The sequence below is a fragment of the Scatophagus argus genome, chromosome 18 (genome assembly GCF_020382885.2).
Source record: "Scatophagus argus isolate fScaArg1 chromosome 18, fScaArg1.pri, whole genome shotgun sequence".
NCBI classification, from domain to species: Eukaryota; Metazoa; Chordata; class Actinopteri; family Scatophagidae; genus Scatophagus; species Scatophagus argus.
Genome location: NC_058510.1, coordinates 15,984,546 through 16,002,270, shown reverse-complemented (window position 1 = coordinate 16,002,270; position 17,725 = coordinate 15,984,546). Strand labels below are relative to the sequence as shown.

The 17,725-nt window shown below is 41.5% G+C and overlaps 1 protein-coding gene across 2 annotated transcripts in view; it reads left to right on the top strand.

Moving 5' to 3' along the window:
- Nucleotides 1-17,725, top strand: part of mpp7a (MAGUK p55 scaffold protein 7a) — a 124,267-nt gene that overhangs the window by 18,924 nt on the left and 87,618 nt on the right. The window contains exons 1-2 of one of the 2 annotated variants that reach the window (XM_046371962.1): nt 3,270-3,288; nt 9,897-10,065. In XM_046371962.1, the coding sequence (XP_046227918.1) occupies nt 10,029-10,065 (37 nt within the window). In that variant the 5' untranslated portion in view covers nt 3,270-3,288; nt 9,897-10,028. Of the gene's footprint in view, nt 1-3,269; nt 3,289-9,896; nt 10,066-17,725 lie in introns of those variants that run through there. The other variant, XM_046371961.1, reaches the window with a different exon arrangement.

Below are 17,725 nucleotides of genomic sequence, written 5' to 3'. Positions count from 1 at the left end.
TTCTGTGTGATCCTTGTTTTGTTGATAGGGATCTCTTTTAAAAGGTTGTTGGTTCCAATATATATACTAAGTGGAACCTTTCTATATGTCCGTATTTGTCTATAACACATATTTGGCTTTTCTGTACTGCCGTTTCTTGTTAGTCATCGGCCAACGTGGACCCGTTTCTGCAGCATACCAGCATCAGCTGATCACCTCTCCTCAGGATTGCAGCCTCGGCAGTGAAGCTGGCCTCACGTGACAAGTTTTCGTGCCTGGAGTCCATAAATTTAACACAAATGCTTGTTGATAGTGTAAGGGATTATTTTTAGCGGCAGTGAAAGCTAAAATGAGTTATTTTTGTCTCAGAGTGGGCCAGACAGCATTAGAGTGGTTAGATAGACAGCTTACAGGTGGACTGATGGGACTTAGTGAGTTTTGCACTCTTTTTTTTTTCACTCTTTCTCTCTTTTCTTTTTCAAAATTTTTCACATCTGTTTTTACCTGCGTCCCACCCTCTTATCTGTCATTCTTTTGACTGTTTCCATCTTTCTCCTCCAGCGACCAGCTCCATCAATTATACATCTGGCTCACTTCCACTTCCCGCTGCAGCTCTGTTAACATGTGCTGCAAACACACACAGCGGGTGTGCATGTGTGTGTGTGTCTATGTGCACGAGAAGCGCTTGACTTCACCCTGCTGGCCCCTGTTACATCACTGCTTTCTTATCTGTTTCATCCCATTTGTCCGTCTGTCAAACCAGCTGTCTCTCTCTGTGTCACCCGAGCACTCCAGGTAGAGTAACTCACTCCAGCAGAAACTGGTGAGGATGTAGGTTACCCAGCAACACTGGCATTTAGAAGGACTTTGAGATTAGTGAGGCTTATGGCTACCTGCTGTCCTCTGTCTGTGCCTCCCATTGCAGGTGCATTGCTATTTGTAGCTCAAGTCACTCATCTGAAAATCTGTCATCATCTAATTAATGTCAGTGGAAGGTGGAGTTACAGATTACAAATATGTATAGTATTAGGATTAATGCAGTGGCCTCTCCCTCTCTATAAATAAATGCACTCTCATTTAGGCACGTCGGCTCCTGTAGGGCTTAAGTAAAGCGATAAAGCACTCACATCAGTCATATTTTTTGATTAAGCAAAGTGTTTTTTGCCCCTTTGTTCATAGTACCACAAAACCCGGTCCATTCATTGTCTTGTCTTTCCATCCATTGGATCATTAATTCTGCCATTTCATGTCTAGGATTAATTGATTTGGTCATGAACAGGTCTGTGGTGACCCTTCATGCACACTGTGTGTGTGTATGTGTGTGTGAGACAGTGGAATGTGTGAGTGGCGACTGATAGTGACTGTGGCCTCCTCTTTCTGTTAATGGATGAGAAAGAGACAAAGAGCTGTTGTGTCTGTATGGGAACCGGAGAGGAGAGATGGGAGGAGGACAAAGAGGTGTTAAGACAAGGAAGTAGTTGAGAGTGCAGTCCAGGTCTGCAGCTAATGATTATTCATTTTTATTTTCATGCATTCCTGATTCTTGTGAGTAAGCCTGAGGTAACGCCTTCAAATTATAGGATTTAAGATGTATTAGTACCGTTTTGACTTGTCAGTAGGAAAAGCACAGGCGTTGCTGACAACGTGAATATAAAACAGTCACAGTTCAAGCACACATTCTTTAACCTTCATGTGACACAATTAAATAGGAGCTTTAAAGAATCCTCACTATTTATGGCATTATATGTCACATCAGTAGAAGATGTCATTTGTCAGTAGGCCAATACTGTTTTTAATTTCTTATTGCATCCATCGATTTGCTGAACAGCAGGAAGTATTGATAAATCATTTCTGAAACAGTGGAATCATAAAACTGGAATTAAAACTATTGGAGCGTTTCACGTCAGGGAGAAAGCAGTTGAGAACAGTCAGTGTGTTGACATGATAGAAATGTGTTGCAATACAGTATTATTTCTGTGTTGAGATATGACTTTATAACAGAATTTTCTGTGTGCAGCCCAAATTACAAAACCAACAAAAACAAAACATTCTGTGTGTGTATGTGGCGGCCTGCCGCCAGTGTGTGGCCCCTCCTTTGGTTTAGTAATAATGGGGCCTTGGCAAGCAGTGAATGAGATTACTGGTGCTCATCTTTGCAGGCACCCTGAGGCACATCAGAGGTCATGATAAGAATGGAGACATACATACAGCTGGGCACACACACACAATCAAACATGCACAAAATGTTTGCTACTTTCCATACTATTTTTTCCCTTCACAATGTGAAGAGAAGATTTTTTTTAGTGTATAGAGGGCTCCATCTAGTGGCCATGTGCTGTCACTACATTTTGAAAGGCTACAGCACTGTGTTATTTGTTATATCACTTATCTGGTTAGAGTGGTATTCCATAAAACAAATAAAATAAATCACATAAATTAAAAATAAACATTTTCTATTCTTATTTTTATTAACCAGAATTCCCATCATATATGGACATTTGTGGAATGACATGCACTGCAGGAACTGAAGTTTTTTAATCTTGTCCTAAATCAAAACTCATTATGAGTCAGTGGGCTTCACGGTGTGTACTGTGTACAAGACAGCATGTACTTGATTTGTGGGAAGGAAATTAAAGTCCTCTGGCAAAGCTGAGGTATATTAAGGGATTTTGCTATAAATCATTTCAAAATGTATTGTGCAACGTGTTTAATAAGTTCCTTATTGGTATGATAAGAAATCAAGGCAGAGTGTAGTAATGTTCATGTCTAACATGTCTAAAATCATTAAGAAGAGCATCAAAACTAACAAAATGACTTTTCCTAGATCTAAAGTTTGTAGTTAGTTTGTAGTGGACTTCTTTAAGTGTTATTATTAAGCTTTTGGAGTGTTTTTGTTATTATCAGCCTTTCTGAATTTTGTTCACAGATGTAATAATAGTTTAAAATGAATTTTTTTTTTTAATTGGAAAATTTTATTTCTTGGGGACCTGAGTGCCCCTGAGTTTTCCACAAACAAAAAAAACATAATAGGAAACTAGAGAAAACACCATTTTTATTTACAATTTAGTGTGTGTGTGTGTGTGTGTGTGTGTGTGTGTGTGGGAAGGGGGGTGGCATTGTGGAGCATTGTGAGCCTTTAGGCAGGAAAATAAACTCGTGTTTCAGGTCCGTTCAGGTGAGCTGTTACACCTGGTGGGTGGGTGTCTTCCTGTGTGGGCGGATTTAGTTTGTGTGCACCCTAATGGTGCAGTGGGAGTGCCCGCTGCTGCATGCGAAACTGTGCTTCTGTTGCAGGAAGAAACTTTCCTGGTAAGTCCGCACACAGCTTTTGTGCCTTTCTCTTTGTTGTTTTTGCTTTAAAACTTGGTAGTTTCACATTTCTAGTTACATACTCATATAGTTTGTTTTGTAAATTAAAGTACCACACATAACACAGAGTAAATAATTTGAGCTAGCACTATTATAATGGGCTTGTCTCAAAACCACACGCTAATCTAGAGGTGGGAGCGTCGGAAGGTAACACAGTATAAAGTTTTTAGAGCAGGTTGACATATCCACCAGACGTTCATTGTGGTATTTGGCAATATATACGTACTGCACTAGAGGCTCCTAGTGTGTCACATTTGATTTTCACATCAGATCTACATCAGTGAGTCCTGAATTCTCTTGTAAATTAGATGGATCTCTCTTAAAAGCATTTTTTAAGTACAGTGAGCCACTCCAGCCGGTTGTGTGTTGAGGCAGTTGAAAGGGGAGAGTGACTTCATTCCTCTGGAAAGACAGGTTGACCTAAACACAGATTTATATCTGTGTGTGTGTGTGCTAACAACGCACACACGTTGTACGTGCACCCGAGCAGATGTATTTTATGTGGAAAGTTTGGAGTGCTGATTCTGAGCTGTCAAAAAAAAAAAATCCCACCTGAGACCAAGAGAAGAACGCTCATTTTTCCCATTTCTCTGTAAATCTCTCACACTGGATGAAGCCATTCTTGTCAAAATGCTCTTTTCCTCGTCATGGCTTCGTAGCGCTCATTGATATTCCACGTTTGTTCCTTTAATCCATTTCCATATGCCTTTCTCTTGTATGCATATACTTCTTCCTATTGCTCATGCAATTGCTGCTCCTCCACAGCAGTCAGTCATTCCAGGAACATCAGCCGTGCCAGGTACCGCTGAGTCTTAATTTAAGCAGCCCCAATCCCTCGTAAAGCTAACAGCTATTAACGAGAAGTCGTATGGCACACGCCTGAAAACACAACCCTGTCCCGCCAGCGTCACGCGCCTCATGCTTAATAGGAATCGACGTGGTGACATTTTGGCAGCTCTGCGCTGAAGCAGGAGAAAGACATTATTCAACAATGTGTTTTTCCACAGAAGAAACAGAAAAGGCAAAGGGCTGTCTATGCAGAGCTGGCATCTGGAGGATTTTCAATTTTCTTTTTTCTGGAAACAGTATTATTTCAAAATGTCATGTGGATGAACATTCCCCTCGACCACGGTTTAATACACTGCAATTATGCACAGCCCATTGAAATGTAGTTCCACTGTGTGCCTGTGTGTAAATGAATGATCGCCTTTTACCACAGCTGGACACACTGCAATTATACTCTTATGATTGTGTCATGTATGGTTGTGTGCATGTGGCTGTAACTCTATCTACGTCTGTCTGTCTGACTTTGCACTTTGCGGTTCCTGCAAGCCAATATGATGTAGAGTAGCTGAAATACAAATTGATTTTACATCCAATCTGTCTTCACAGCTACCCCATACCAATACCCTGAAGCTGAAGCCCCCTAATGGGGCGTGAAGTAAAAGAACATAGTTTTCCAGAAAAGGAACAATTATATTTCTTCTTGTAAATCCACATGTTCAGTCCATCTTCTGTCTCGTCAGCTGTGTTCAACTCTTCTCTTTCAAATAGCAACAAGGCACAGATATTTGGAAGCCTTTTTTATGGCTCACTGCCCACTGTTGACCTTTTACGTGAGCACATAAGAGCAATGCAAAAGTCAGATAAGGTACTTTTAAACATGCATCTGTTTTTTGCACACTTTGTGTTTAGTTAACCTGGCAAGTCTGTAGCCTTGGATGCTGCCATGGTGCAGGAATATGAAGAAGTAGGCGGTAGTGCTTACAGAGAAATCATGTTTTCATCATCATTTCAACTGTTCACCCCGTGCATTTACACTTAGCATGTGTGCGTTTGAGCAATCAGATGGAGCCCTTGATACATGTCTCATGCATTCACATCATTTGGTTAATCAGCTAGCCATCAGGTTAGCCAGCATGGTGGCTCAGGAGAACAGAGCTAATATGGGCGCTTAATATTATATTAATATTAATTTTATTTGATATTCATTTAACTAAACAAGTCATGTTGTCATCACAATACTGAACAATGTTATTGCACTTTGCAGGTTTTCATCCTAACATGCAGGCCTAGTAGGCAGTGGATGGATTTACATGCTGTTCTTTTGTGTTTTTCCTCTGAACCTGTTTTTCATCATTTGTTTTTCAAGGTATGTCTGGTGGGCTGTTATACATCAAAATGTGTTTTAGTGGCAACCAAAATGGAACCATCATATTGGATTCTATGAAGAAGCAAAAACTGTTGTTGAAAGTCTGGTCAGATTTTTGTATGGTTACTTGTGTTTAGATAGCATTACATCAGCTTTAGGTCTGAAAATTTGGAATGAGGCTTTACAAAGTGTGATTTCTGACACACTGGAGAAGTTGATATACCTTCTTGTGTCAGGTCAAGATTAGAGAGATTCAAGAAGACAAAAGCAGCTGTACATTACGCAGTAAAACCTGATCTCCTTCATTTTGCAAAAGTCTATGATAGGTGCAGAACCAAAGACTCACAATGTTGCAGCAGACAGTACAGAATTTTTAACCTGAGCAGGTGTCATATAGGCTGCCAAATAGATCTTCTATCATTTCATTGAGCACCACTGTAGATAAACCCATCAGACTGGAGTGAATCAGCAGATGTTTCAGCTGGTGTTTAGCTTTGGAGCAAACTGGTCCTTTGAGCTGTAACCTAAGCAGGTGTGACAGGGGTGGCTTTGGATGGGTCGTCTGTCGTGCAATGGAGAGGATCAGTGTCATTCTTGGTGGCCCAGTAAAAACCTGGGCCAGTAGCTAGCCTTCCTGTCACTTCACAGTCCAGGGCAGAAAACCCCAACACTCCAATAGCACCCCGGGGAGGTTTCGGTGGTGCTGAATGGCAGAGTTGAGCTCTGCCGTGTCCTGTTGTAGCACTCCCGGTCCAGGTCCAGATGGAGGCAGCACGAATGCAGAACTGTTCCACCCAGTGAACTCTGTGAACACTTCGGAAGCGTGACATGTTTTTTTCCTAGTTTCTTTTCCTGTAGAGGATCGTGTTGTCTTTTGGATCTTTCCTTAATCCAGTCTATTCTTACAAGGATAGGAAGGAGCAAAAATGTCAAAGTTGATACAAAGGTTTAAACTCAAAACATACGTTCAAATTGTTGATAGGCCCTTGGAAACGACAGGCCTTGCAGTGTTTTTCACTGTCATTCATTCACCTCCTGACTCTGTTATTCTCACACTAACTTCATCAACATCCAGCTGAGAGTCATATGGCTCCACCCGTGCTTCAGATGGGACGGACAGGCAAGCTTGTTTTTGAAAAGAGAAGAAGAATAACAGTCTTCTACACCTCCCTGTTTTCATCCTTCCCCCTATCCATCCATCATCTTGGGCTATTTTCTCTTAAAATACTGATTGGACCTCAGGTTTCACTCTCAGAACTAAGACTAAGCGGACACATGCAGTGTCTCCTGACATTCATACATGCATAAGTCCTTGTTAGGGAGACATGCTTCAGGTTGTGCCTCAGATGGATTTTTAGGGTGAAAACTCCCTGCAATAAAGAGAGTTCCCACTAGATGGTGGCAGAACCATTTGAAGAGGTCAGACTTCACATGAGTAAAGAGAGGAACATCTCATTGCAATTAAGCATATCCCATCTCTTGTCCACATGGTAAAGTGTTCCTTGATTTGCCCCATGACCATCTGATGTTGTGTGATCTGAACAGGCACGGTTAGGGCATTCTGACAGTGGGGGATGTTTCTTTAAGTCTGTCTGTTATGATCCTTTTGGGACTTTTAAAAAGTCCCAGGTGTTCTCAGCTGTGCGACATGCTTCCTGGCGGTCAGAAAGCTCCTCTAATGGAAAGATGGATCCTTCCTCAGATTGGGGAATATGTGGTCATTCCCCTTTGGATGCAACAAAAGGCCAAAGACTGATATTACAGTGCGGCATACCTTAAGAGAATTCATGTCCCTTGTCTTTCCTTAAGTCTGTCATTCCAATCACATCAAGTCTTATGGCAAAACCGTGCTGTAGCCCTCTCTGTGAAACATTCAACTGATTTAGCATGGGTCATTTCTCTTGGCATGAGCTCAGTGGCTGTTAGGTTCGGTCGCCTGTTCAAACTGGCCTGCTGGAGAGATTTTGTGGTCACTGCTTGAGGCGCCGCTGCCCTTCTCTGATGGTCCTTTTAACCTATTTTATTGAAGCATGCAAAGGGTTGAACAGCACTGAACTCCGATTTCACCAGGTTTTTCATTTGTACTTTATGCTCATGCAAACGACTGAAAAATCTGGCCTACAAATTGGTGCTGGCTTGACATAGTAGCAGGGTTTTTGAATTTGTCTCCCAGATCTTCTCTCTTTGGAAAATCAGTCCTTTCATAAGTGCTCTTTGATGAATGCACCATATTTTGGACATCTCAATCCAGAAGAAAACTATTCTTTTTCTGATATGCTCCCAGTGGCTTGCTTACCTGCTCACTCAGGCATCTTCTGGACTGTATTGTCTAGATGCTTTTTCCACAAGGCTCCACCTGGGGTCTGCTGGGCCGTGAGGTGAGCTCACATCACAGTATGTCAGGCATTCGTGGTAGCATTTTTCTACGTGGGCTGCTGTCTTGGCAGGTTTGAGCTCCAACCTCTATGTGTGTTTGTACACGCATGCAGGGCAAAACACCAGGAAATAGTCACTCCTGTGCAGCTGTCACTGCGGGGGTTGAGTGAAAGATTCTTTACGCATTTGTCAAGAATTTCCGGCCCGCTGAGATGGATGTCAAGTCACAGGATTTCAAACTTCAAGCGTGTATGGCAGACAACACCTAACCACTGACGGGGGTCCCAGTGAGCTGGAAGGATGCAGGTGTCTTAGCTGTCCCTATCCCCAGCCAAGTTGTCCTGAGTCAGCACAGCATGAATCAGTATCCACACTTATCAACAAGAGAGACACTTAATGAAGCTTATCTCACTGCTGGTGTGTGTTTTTAGCATTTTCTTTCAGTAAACTACTGACATGACCCCAAGGCTCTACAGTTTGGTTAACTGGGTCATAACTGGGTCACAGCACATGGGAGCTGACATATAATGGATCATTAAGTTGGCTGCTGCAAAGAACCGGAGGCTCAGACCTAATTGTTTTCCATTCTCCCCTTTTAAAGCACTTGTGCTGGTGACAGGACCTGTGGCTCTTGGTGGCCTTCTGAAAGAGGCTCTGATAAACTTGGTAAACATTTGTAAGAGTTGGGCATCTGTTAAGGGTTTAATAAGATGAGTCGTGAAAGCCAGAGAATGGCCTTTGTTCTACAATGTTCAAACCCAGAGAAATCTGTAATTTTATTTTTATTTTATGAGAGACTCTTACAGAGGAAATTACATTCTATGCATTTAACTGTCCAACTTGCCATGACGGCACATACTAGGGCTGTAGACAGGACCAGCACATGGCACATTCATAAGCAGAAATGAACTCATAAGGGACAAATTCATGGCTGAAGCTGTGACAACTCTATTTTTTAATACACATTACAGCAGACATTATCCAGTTTTTGAATTATTTCTAACTTGATTTAAGACTCTTTGAGAAAGTCCAAATCAAGTCTTAATAAGTAAACTGCAAGTTGAGATACAAGTCATTCATTAAATTGACACTTCAAGCTGTCAGGTAATTTTAAATATGACAACATGGCAATGGAATGCCTGCCTCATTATTGTCTTTGTTCTGGGGATTTATTAAACTTAAGAGTTGATTGAAAGTTTCAAGTGAAGTCAGGATTATAGGGAGTCGGGTCAAGAACAACTAGCCCAACATCTCTGCCCAGGCAAATTGAAATTTTGAAGACTTCATTTTTCTGACTTAAGTCTGACTCCAAGTCTTAAGCCTACAGCTGTGCTCTGCACTTAAATCTATCAGCCTGTCTTATCCACATTAATACATATTAGCTGTTCTCCTCCAGTTGCATTTTTTAGATTCTACTGTGTATGTCCACACATGTTCTTCCACTGCAGGGGGAGATTTCAGTGAGCCTCAGACTTTTTATATGTGGTCTACATCCCCTGTCTTCCTGTTCTCTACTCTATCTGACTTTCCAGTTGAGTGCCATTATTTACGAAGCGATACTTTTCCACGCCTGTTTGATTTTTCACAGGTCTGTTGCATTTGCTTACTTACTTAGTGCACAAAGTTTCCTTTGATTCCTCTGGATGCAGAATAAAGTGTGGGATGCATTTGTGTCTGTATATATGGGCACCAGGTGAGGTGATGTTGGCTCATGTACAAAGCAGGATGTTCAGCAGCTTAGGAAAAAAGTGTTGGGTTGTAAACTCCCAGAGTCAACTGTGAATGTACTGTCAACACACACTGAGTGAGTCAGTGTGTGTTGACAATCGCTGGCTCTTCTACACACAAATACATATATTTGCTCGTGTGATAGATATTCATATCCATGGCAGCAGCTAGCTACAAGATCCCATAACACACACACACACACAACACACAACACAGTAGCTGACTGACACACGCGTGCATGCGGCTATTCTGCAATTCAACAAGTAGGCTCTAAAATGTTGTTCTCTTGCAGGGCTCCATGGCATAAAGCTTGTCCTCAGATTCAGCTGGTGCCTGGGGAGAGCTGCAGAGGAGCTCAACACTCTGACGCCCTGCTGCCATTTTCCACAGTCGGAGGTGAACCAGGAAGCACCCAGCAGGAGTCATGCCTGCCCTGGCCACCGGAGCCGGCCATGAGCCAGGTACAGAACCTTTGTTCAGGAATGCAATTTGAAACACAAAACCAGTAAAATGCACTCATAAAATATGGGTCTCCCATCAAAAAACTTCAAAACTGTTTGGCTACTTAGATTTTTACATCCATCGTCAGTGCATAAACAGAAGGAAATGAATGCAAGCACCAAGTGTGATCCCAGCCATAAAACTCAAATATCTTAGTTCGGTTTAGCGTGGTCCTTTGCCCACTACTTAAAGCGGCACCAAACTTTAATTTCACATCGGAAATGTTAACCAAGTCCATTTTCATCTTATTTCTTTACCCTGTCAAATGAAAAACATACCACTGCAAATATGCAAACTATGCCAATTTACAGTTTAACAAAAGTACAGTAAAATAATGTCAGAATATGTGTACCATATTCGATCTCTCTCATCGTGTGTGCGCTTGTGTGTGGATGGCTGTGATGTCAGAGCGAGGAGCACATCAAGCTTGTCAACGCCGAGACAGCTGCCAGAAAGCACCACCTCTCCCCTCAGGAACACTATCCTCCTCTCAGTCTGGCTTAATGGCCAGCTACATCATCACACACACACACACACACACACACACACACGCACTCTCTCTCTCTCTCTCTCACACACACACACACACACACACACACACACACACACAGAAAGAGAGAGAGAGAGAGAGAGAGAGAGAGAGAGCAGGATAGCAAAGGACAAAAGGAGGACAGGCATTAAGTCCTGCTCTGATGGATAAAGAGTGTGTGCCTTTCTGCGTCCAGACTTTTAAAAGAGTTACCGTAGCCCCCGTCGTCCTGGAAATTTGTGCAGACAAAGTAGAAAGCCAGACCGTCAATTACGATTAGAGTCATTTTGGGCAATTACCGGCAAGGGCTCAGGTTTCCAAATAAAACACGTAAAGACTCCTCCGGCCCATCTCCTCTGCTTCCCCCTTGATGGTCCTGTGAAGTTCTGTGTGCAGGTGAAACATGATGAACATTATGGACGAACCTTAACTTACTGATCTCCAGGCCTGGTGAAGTCACAAACTGCTTGAGGCTGGCCTGGCATTGGGACGACCAGGCATTGTACCAAAGTTTATACAGAAAACTGGTAGTGTTCCCTTTGGTATCATAATAATGCCGCTGATTTATGAGATAAGGTTCCATTAGGATGATGGAAAATGTGTCACATTTATGATGTGCTGCGAGAGACAAAACTTTCTGCTACATCTGTTCTTGGTCAGATCAGTTAGCTTAGATCAGAGCTTAAACAGTGTAATAAAGAAAGCAACATGGCGAAAGTAAGCAATCCAAATTTTCTGAGTGTGCCAGCAGAGTGAAATGAACATCAGCGGACTCCATACATGTATATTTGATGCCACGTTCAAAGCTAGAGCAGTACAGATTAATTACTTAGAAAGAAAATTATTTGGCAACTATTTTGCTAATCGATTAATCATTCAAGTCATCTTTGTGATGGCAAAGATGTCAAACATTTGTTGGTATCAGCTCCTTAAAGTTGGGGCAAGCAATTCTTGAGAAAAATGATTGAAAGTTGATTTTTGAGCAGGTTGTTGCTATTTCGTGTTCTGGGATTGAGAGAATCACGGATTTGCTGCTTTAATTTGTCATTTGTGACAGCAAGTGAAGAGTCTTTGGATTTTTCACTGTTGATTGGACAAAAGAAGCAGTTTGACGATGTTACTTTTGGCTCAGCATGTTTTTTTAATATATATTTCTTTGACATTTTATCAATTAATTATGAAAACAATCAACATATTAATGAATAATGAAAATGATTCAGCCCTGTCACAAACATTTAATTTCTCAGAATGTTTTTTTGGAAGAACATATTTGTTCTGAAATAATGTGATAATGACATTAGATTTTGTTGTGTTTTCTGTAATACTTGAGGAATGGAATATATGTGAAAGCAGTAAACAAAAACAAACTGAGTAAAGTGACATTTAGAACAGAGCTGAACAAAGGTTCAGAACATAAAACCGTTAAAATGAGTTGTAAGATGTGATGAAGAAAACAATCCATGTTATTACATTAAGCCAGTGAGCCTTGATTGTTGAGTGGTTTCACTTTAAAAAAGTCACTTGTTTGCATTTAGCATTATCCTTAAAAAACACTCTTCACAAACAATACATAAATTAAGACATGACACATAATTATGAAGGTGCATGAAACATCATGTTTACTTGAAGAAGAACCAAGTTCCAAAATCGTGTCAGATATAGAATAGAAATAAAATAGAAACTGGGGGCAGCCGTGGCCTAGAGGTTGGCGAAGCGGCTTGTGATCGGAGGGTCACCGGTTCAGTTCCCCCACCGGACGGGCAGGAAAAATTTGGGTGTGGTGGAGTGATTAATGCGAAAAATGGAAAAATGCTCCCCTCCTCCATTAGCCGACTGATGTGCCCTTGAGCAAGGCACTTAACCCCCCAATATGCTCCCCGGGTGCTTGATTCTGCCCACTGCTCCTGTGTGTGTTTCACTGCATGTAATTTGCCGGGTGTTGCATGTGTGTGTTCAACTAAGGATGGGTCAGGTATCAGTATCAGGATGTCTAAAGGCAATTCCTGACCAAGTCATTAATAACACTTATCTATTGCCTCTGCCATTGTTCACATACCAAGAATGTAAAGTAAACAGTTATGTACTGGAAAACCCCCAGGCTTATGAGTCTTCCCCTTCAGCAACATCCATGCTTTTTAGTGGAGACAGTTGTGGTGCAGCTATACACCCCAGCTAGCAAACAACAGACAACGTGAGAGACTCATATTCATAATTACTAATATGTTCAGAAGGAGTTGACTGCTGGACAATGCCACGTCAAGATTACAGTGTCCCCTTTCCCACAAAAACTAGTAACTTCTTCAAAGAAGTAATTGTCTCTGTAAACTAAAATTCTTACACACATGTCATTCTGTAATTAATCAGCCAATGGTCACTTTGTTCCTCATGTATAGTATAAGCCTGGTGTGGAAAAAAACAAAACATGGCACAAGTATTTTTATTTACAGCAGAAGATTTAAGGTTGGAAGTGACTGATGCAGCGTTTCAGTTTAGAGGATGTCCACATCAGCCACAAGAGGACTCTCTGCGTAGTTCTGGAGATTTGGCGTGTAGGTAGCAACACGTCGTCAGACAAGCATAAATCCACAGAGACAAACAATACGCCCTCCACACGTGGTGGCTGCCAATAATTACAGAGACATTACAGTGTCCTGCCAGTACCTTAGTTTCTTTTCTTTAGCAGGCCTGCCATCTGCAGACCCCTCACCACACACACACACACGCACAGAAGATGAAGTACCGTGCTTGAGCTTTTAACATAATGGGAAAAATATTATCATTAATACAACTATTCTTTAGTAGCAGCTCTCCTATTTCATCACCAGATCTGGGCAGGAGACTGTGTAAGTGTGTATGTGTAGATCTTATTAAAATACTCATTATTGGAGTGTTTGGAGAGCAAACACATGGGCAGACAAATGGAGGGTACATGTAAGATCATACCATCTCTCTCTCTCTCTCTCTCTCTCTCTCTCTCTCTCTCTCTCTCTCTCTCTCTCTCTCTCTCTCTCTCTCTCTCTCCTGCTCTATCTCAGCCCAAATAAACAACGGGCCTCTGTGTGAATTAGATTCTAATAAATGAAACCCAAAAGTGAGAAAATAAACTTTAAAAACAATAAAAAGCTGGAAAACTGGCCTTAAAATATGACCGTGGCGAGTGCTGGAGAGGCTGACCTGGTGATTGGGTTACTGTGGACTCGTTTCACTGTGTGACTTTTAGGTTTTTCATAAATGCTTGGGTAGCAGATTAATGACTGGGTTTTTGTTGATGATGCTGGCCCCGCTCTTGGTGTTTGAAGCATTTTGTTTGAGACTGTATCCAGTCCCTCCTCTCCATCCTTCAACATCAGGAAAACTGTGCCCCATGCTTTGAGATGCTGTTATATGACATTTTGTTGGCTGCTATTCGTGGGATCTAATACACAAACACACATTAATTCACATTCTAACAAGGCAGCCAATAGGAGACAGAAAATTTGGATTTAATTGTGCAAATGCTTGAAAGGGCTGATGATGGGAAACCTGCTCCACAGAGACAGTCAGGCAGAAAGTCTTGGGCGGCAATTATCTTTTGTCCAACGACCCAAAAACTCTTCATTTGTCACAATCAATAAATAAAAACAGTAAAGTCTCATATTTAAGAAGCTGGAACCAAAACGACCAAGTGGTTATCAAAATAACTGACAATGGTTGCTGCTCTAGACAAGTCAAAACTCAGCTCAGGTTAACCTGAACACTCTGTAATGCGGCCCCTCTGTCAAAGCTATGCAGCTGCTCTCCATGTCTTATCTCTCCTCCAGATAGCTGCTGTTTAGTCGTTTCTCCTCCTGTTCAGCCTTACTGGAGTTTTGTTGTGGGCTCAGTCAGGAACAGATAGCTGTTACGCCTCCGCTCAGTTTGGCTCGACTCGTCTCAGTTTATTTCAGCTCCCACTCAGGCATCTGCAGACAGACGAACCCAGCCCACTCCTCTGTCTGCTACACATCATTTATCTCCCTGCTGAACTCCATTAGCTGCAAGGTTACGTTTTGCTGTATTTACATTGCCGCCCATCAAAAACCTCTAGCTAACCGTTCAGCTTCACAGGATGGGCAACTGTCTCCATGCAAAAAACAAAAGCCGGCAAACTTGAGACATGATAGCACTGATTTCATCTTTCATTTCAAAATGAAAATATAGAAAATAATTTTCCCATTTTTTCGACAATATTCACACAGTTTATCATTTTTGTTGTCCTAATGAAATCCATGACAAATGTACTGCTGACTGCATACTTCACAACATATGTGTCCAAAGACTTCTCTGTTTGCAGTAATATCTGGGACAGGGAGTCAGTTCAGTAATGGCAGCTCACTGCAGATGAGGATATTTCTCTGTTGCTCCTAACGTCTAGGCTCTCCCATCAGAGACAATCAGATTTGCAACATCTGGTTTATGCCATTCAGAGGTCAGTGAGCCTCCTGGAGTGAGAGTGGGTGTTTGCTCCTTGTAGCCCCATTTCCTCCCTGCTTCTGCACTTATCTGATTTGTAGTTTTGTGGTAGTATGGTTCATTTGTCGGGGAGAGGTACAATAAGGTGATATTGGAGATTTAGAGCTGGAGATATCCAGATGAGCAGCTAGACTTAGAACGGCCTTGGATAGTGATGGATATTACCTTGCTGTCTCTAGTCTGATTTGTTCTCGGATGTATCCATCTGTAAGATTTGCTTACATTGCTGCATTAGGGCTTTCACTTTTTTTCAATTTGTCATATATGAACAAATTTGAACTAACTCATAATTCATTTGCGTTAATTAGAATGCAACCCATATAACTACCCCCCGACCCGACCCCACCCCACCCTAGTGATATCCAGCTGTTAGTGGTCAGAGAGTATCTTACCCTATTCTGTATGTTCCTGGGTGATGTCTTACAACTGCACTATAAGATTATGGTGAAATGTATTGAATTGTATGAAGTTTATATAATGTCTCCAGTTCTGTCATTGTACTGATAAGCCCTGAATGAATACCAATGGGCTGCACATTCTCATTTATAAATCCTACTGTCTTAGCTGTGATTGTCTTTTTACAAACTTTTTGCAAGGATCCTGAAGATAACTGTGGCAAAAAGTGGGAAGTCAAACAAGACTGTACAATTGTTCCACTTTTCTCTGGTGCCTTCACTGCCTCACTGAGCTAACAAGTGAGTCCTAAAGGGAGCTGCTTTTTACAAAGTCAACAGCTTTATCTTTGTTGGTAATTTTGACATCTACAGTGTCGAACTGAACATACTTCCAAGCACTGCCTCTTAAATGACTTTGCTTGCTAATATCCTCCATTTTTTTTATGAACTAAGTTTGCTTATGGGTGTTCAATCGTTCAATCTGACAATGAATTTTAAAAGCGCCCTTTGCAAGATTACCAATCAAACAACTCCAGACGATCTGTTGCATTACAGTTTAAATATAGATTTTTTTTTTTCAGGTTCAAACAAGCCCTTGCCTGCATACAAACATAATAAAACAGCACAACCTATACAAAGTTAAATGAAATAGGTTTGAACTAATTCACAAAGAGTGACATGTTTGCATACTTAGTCCCTCAGAGAGCACTTTCAAATTTATTTTTCAACTGTTAAATGTCTGTTTCAGTGCATATTTTGGTCACAGTTCATTGAAAAACAAGTCTAACAGATCTCTGATTTTTTTTAAACTGTCACATCTATACTGATGCCGGGCTCAAAAATCCAGACAGTCAACAATTTCTAATTATGATCTGAAAAAAAAAAACAATTATCTGATCATAGTTTGAAATCAGTTGGTTTTAACAGACAGCCCTGCCCAATACTGCTGCTTAGTCGACTGCTTGCTGACAAGCCCCCCATGTGGCATTACCATCACTGCATGATGCCCCTTTAACCATACACCTGAGTCCAGCACAAATCCTTGCAAACGCCCTCATGAACAGGTACTTCTTAAGAGCCCGATGTCCTTTTATTAACCTTATTAAAGTTAACTGTGTTTTTCCAAGTCGTACCTGCGTGTTCTATCAAGGTTTACTGCCCCCGCACGGCATTTAAAGATAAGGGTGGTTCAACCATGCACAGCTGCAGAGGAGGTGGGCGACACTCGCATGAAAGACTACACATGGAAATCTTTCACTGGGACAACGCTTTTACCAGATACGCTAATAACTTACTGGCTGCATGTGTGCATGTTTGTGCTGGAGCGACAGATGAGCAGTTCCAGCCTTGTTATTCTCTCCAGTCTTGATCACCCCCCTGTTGGAGAAGGTGATGGCTCTATGATGATACTAAGTAATTAGTAAGTAATGAGAAGCAGATATTATTAGTTAAACACTAATAATGCAGTGCACTATTGCTTTTGCGTTCACATAGTGCTGTGTAGAACAACTGCATACACAGAAACACAAATCTCCTAATATTATGAACAGTATGATAAGAATATGGCCATATTGTTTTTTGTTTTTTTTTCTGTCAAGGTTAACAGTAAATTTTTCAGTCCTGATGTCAAGAATCCAGAGCATCTGGACTTGGCCAGTTTTAACTCTTGGGAGACGTTGGGCAGAGTTAAGGGAGGACTTTCCCTGTCAGCAAGGGGGTGGTGGCGTTCCTCTGGGAGTTTCCAGCCATTTGTCGTGGTCCTTGGCCAGTAGCCAGCTCTGTGCCGCAGTGATACAGTACTGAAACACAAGGATTTGTTGCCACTGGAAAAGCTCCCTGTTTCCAGTTACATCAGAACAAAAATTTCCACATCATTTTAGTAAAAAAATAAAAACGCAGTCGAAGGAAGCAGATGTAAAAGAAAGAAATCAAGTGAGTGCGAATGAGAGTGAGGAATGATGACTTTTATTTGTTTGAATACGAAGAATTCTTTTACTTTTTGTCAAAGCAGGATGACATCCTCCACTGTTTCCTTCCAAAGCACACAGGGTACTAAATCGGTCATTGGCGGGCAAGACATGCTCACTTGCATTAGAAAGAACCTGAAAACAGCTTTGCAGACCATGTGCTCTGTTTGACAACCAGGCAGTGGGATGTTGAGTAATAGCCTGCAACTGAGACAAAAGATGTGAGCATAAATTTAAG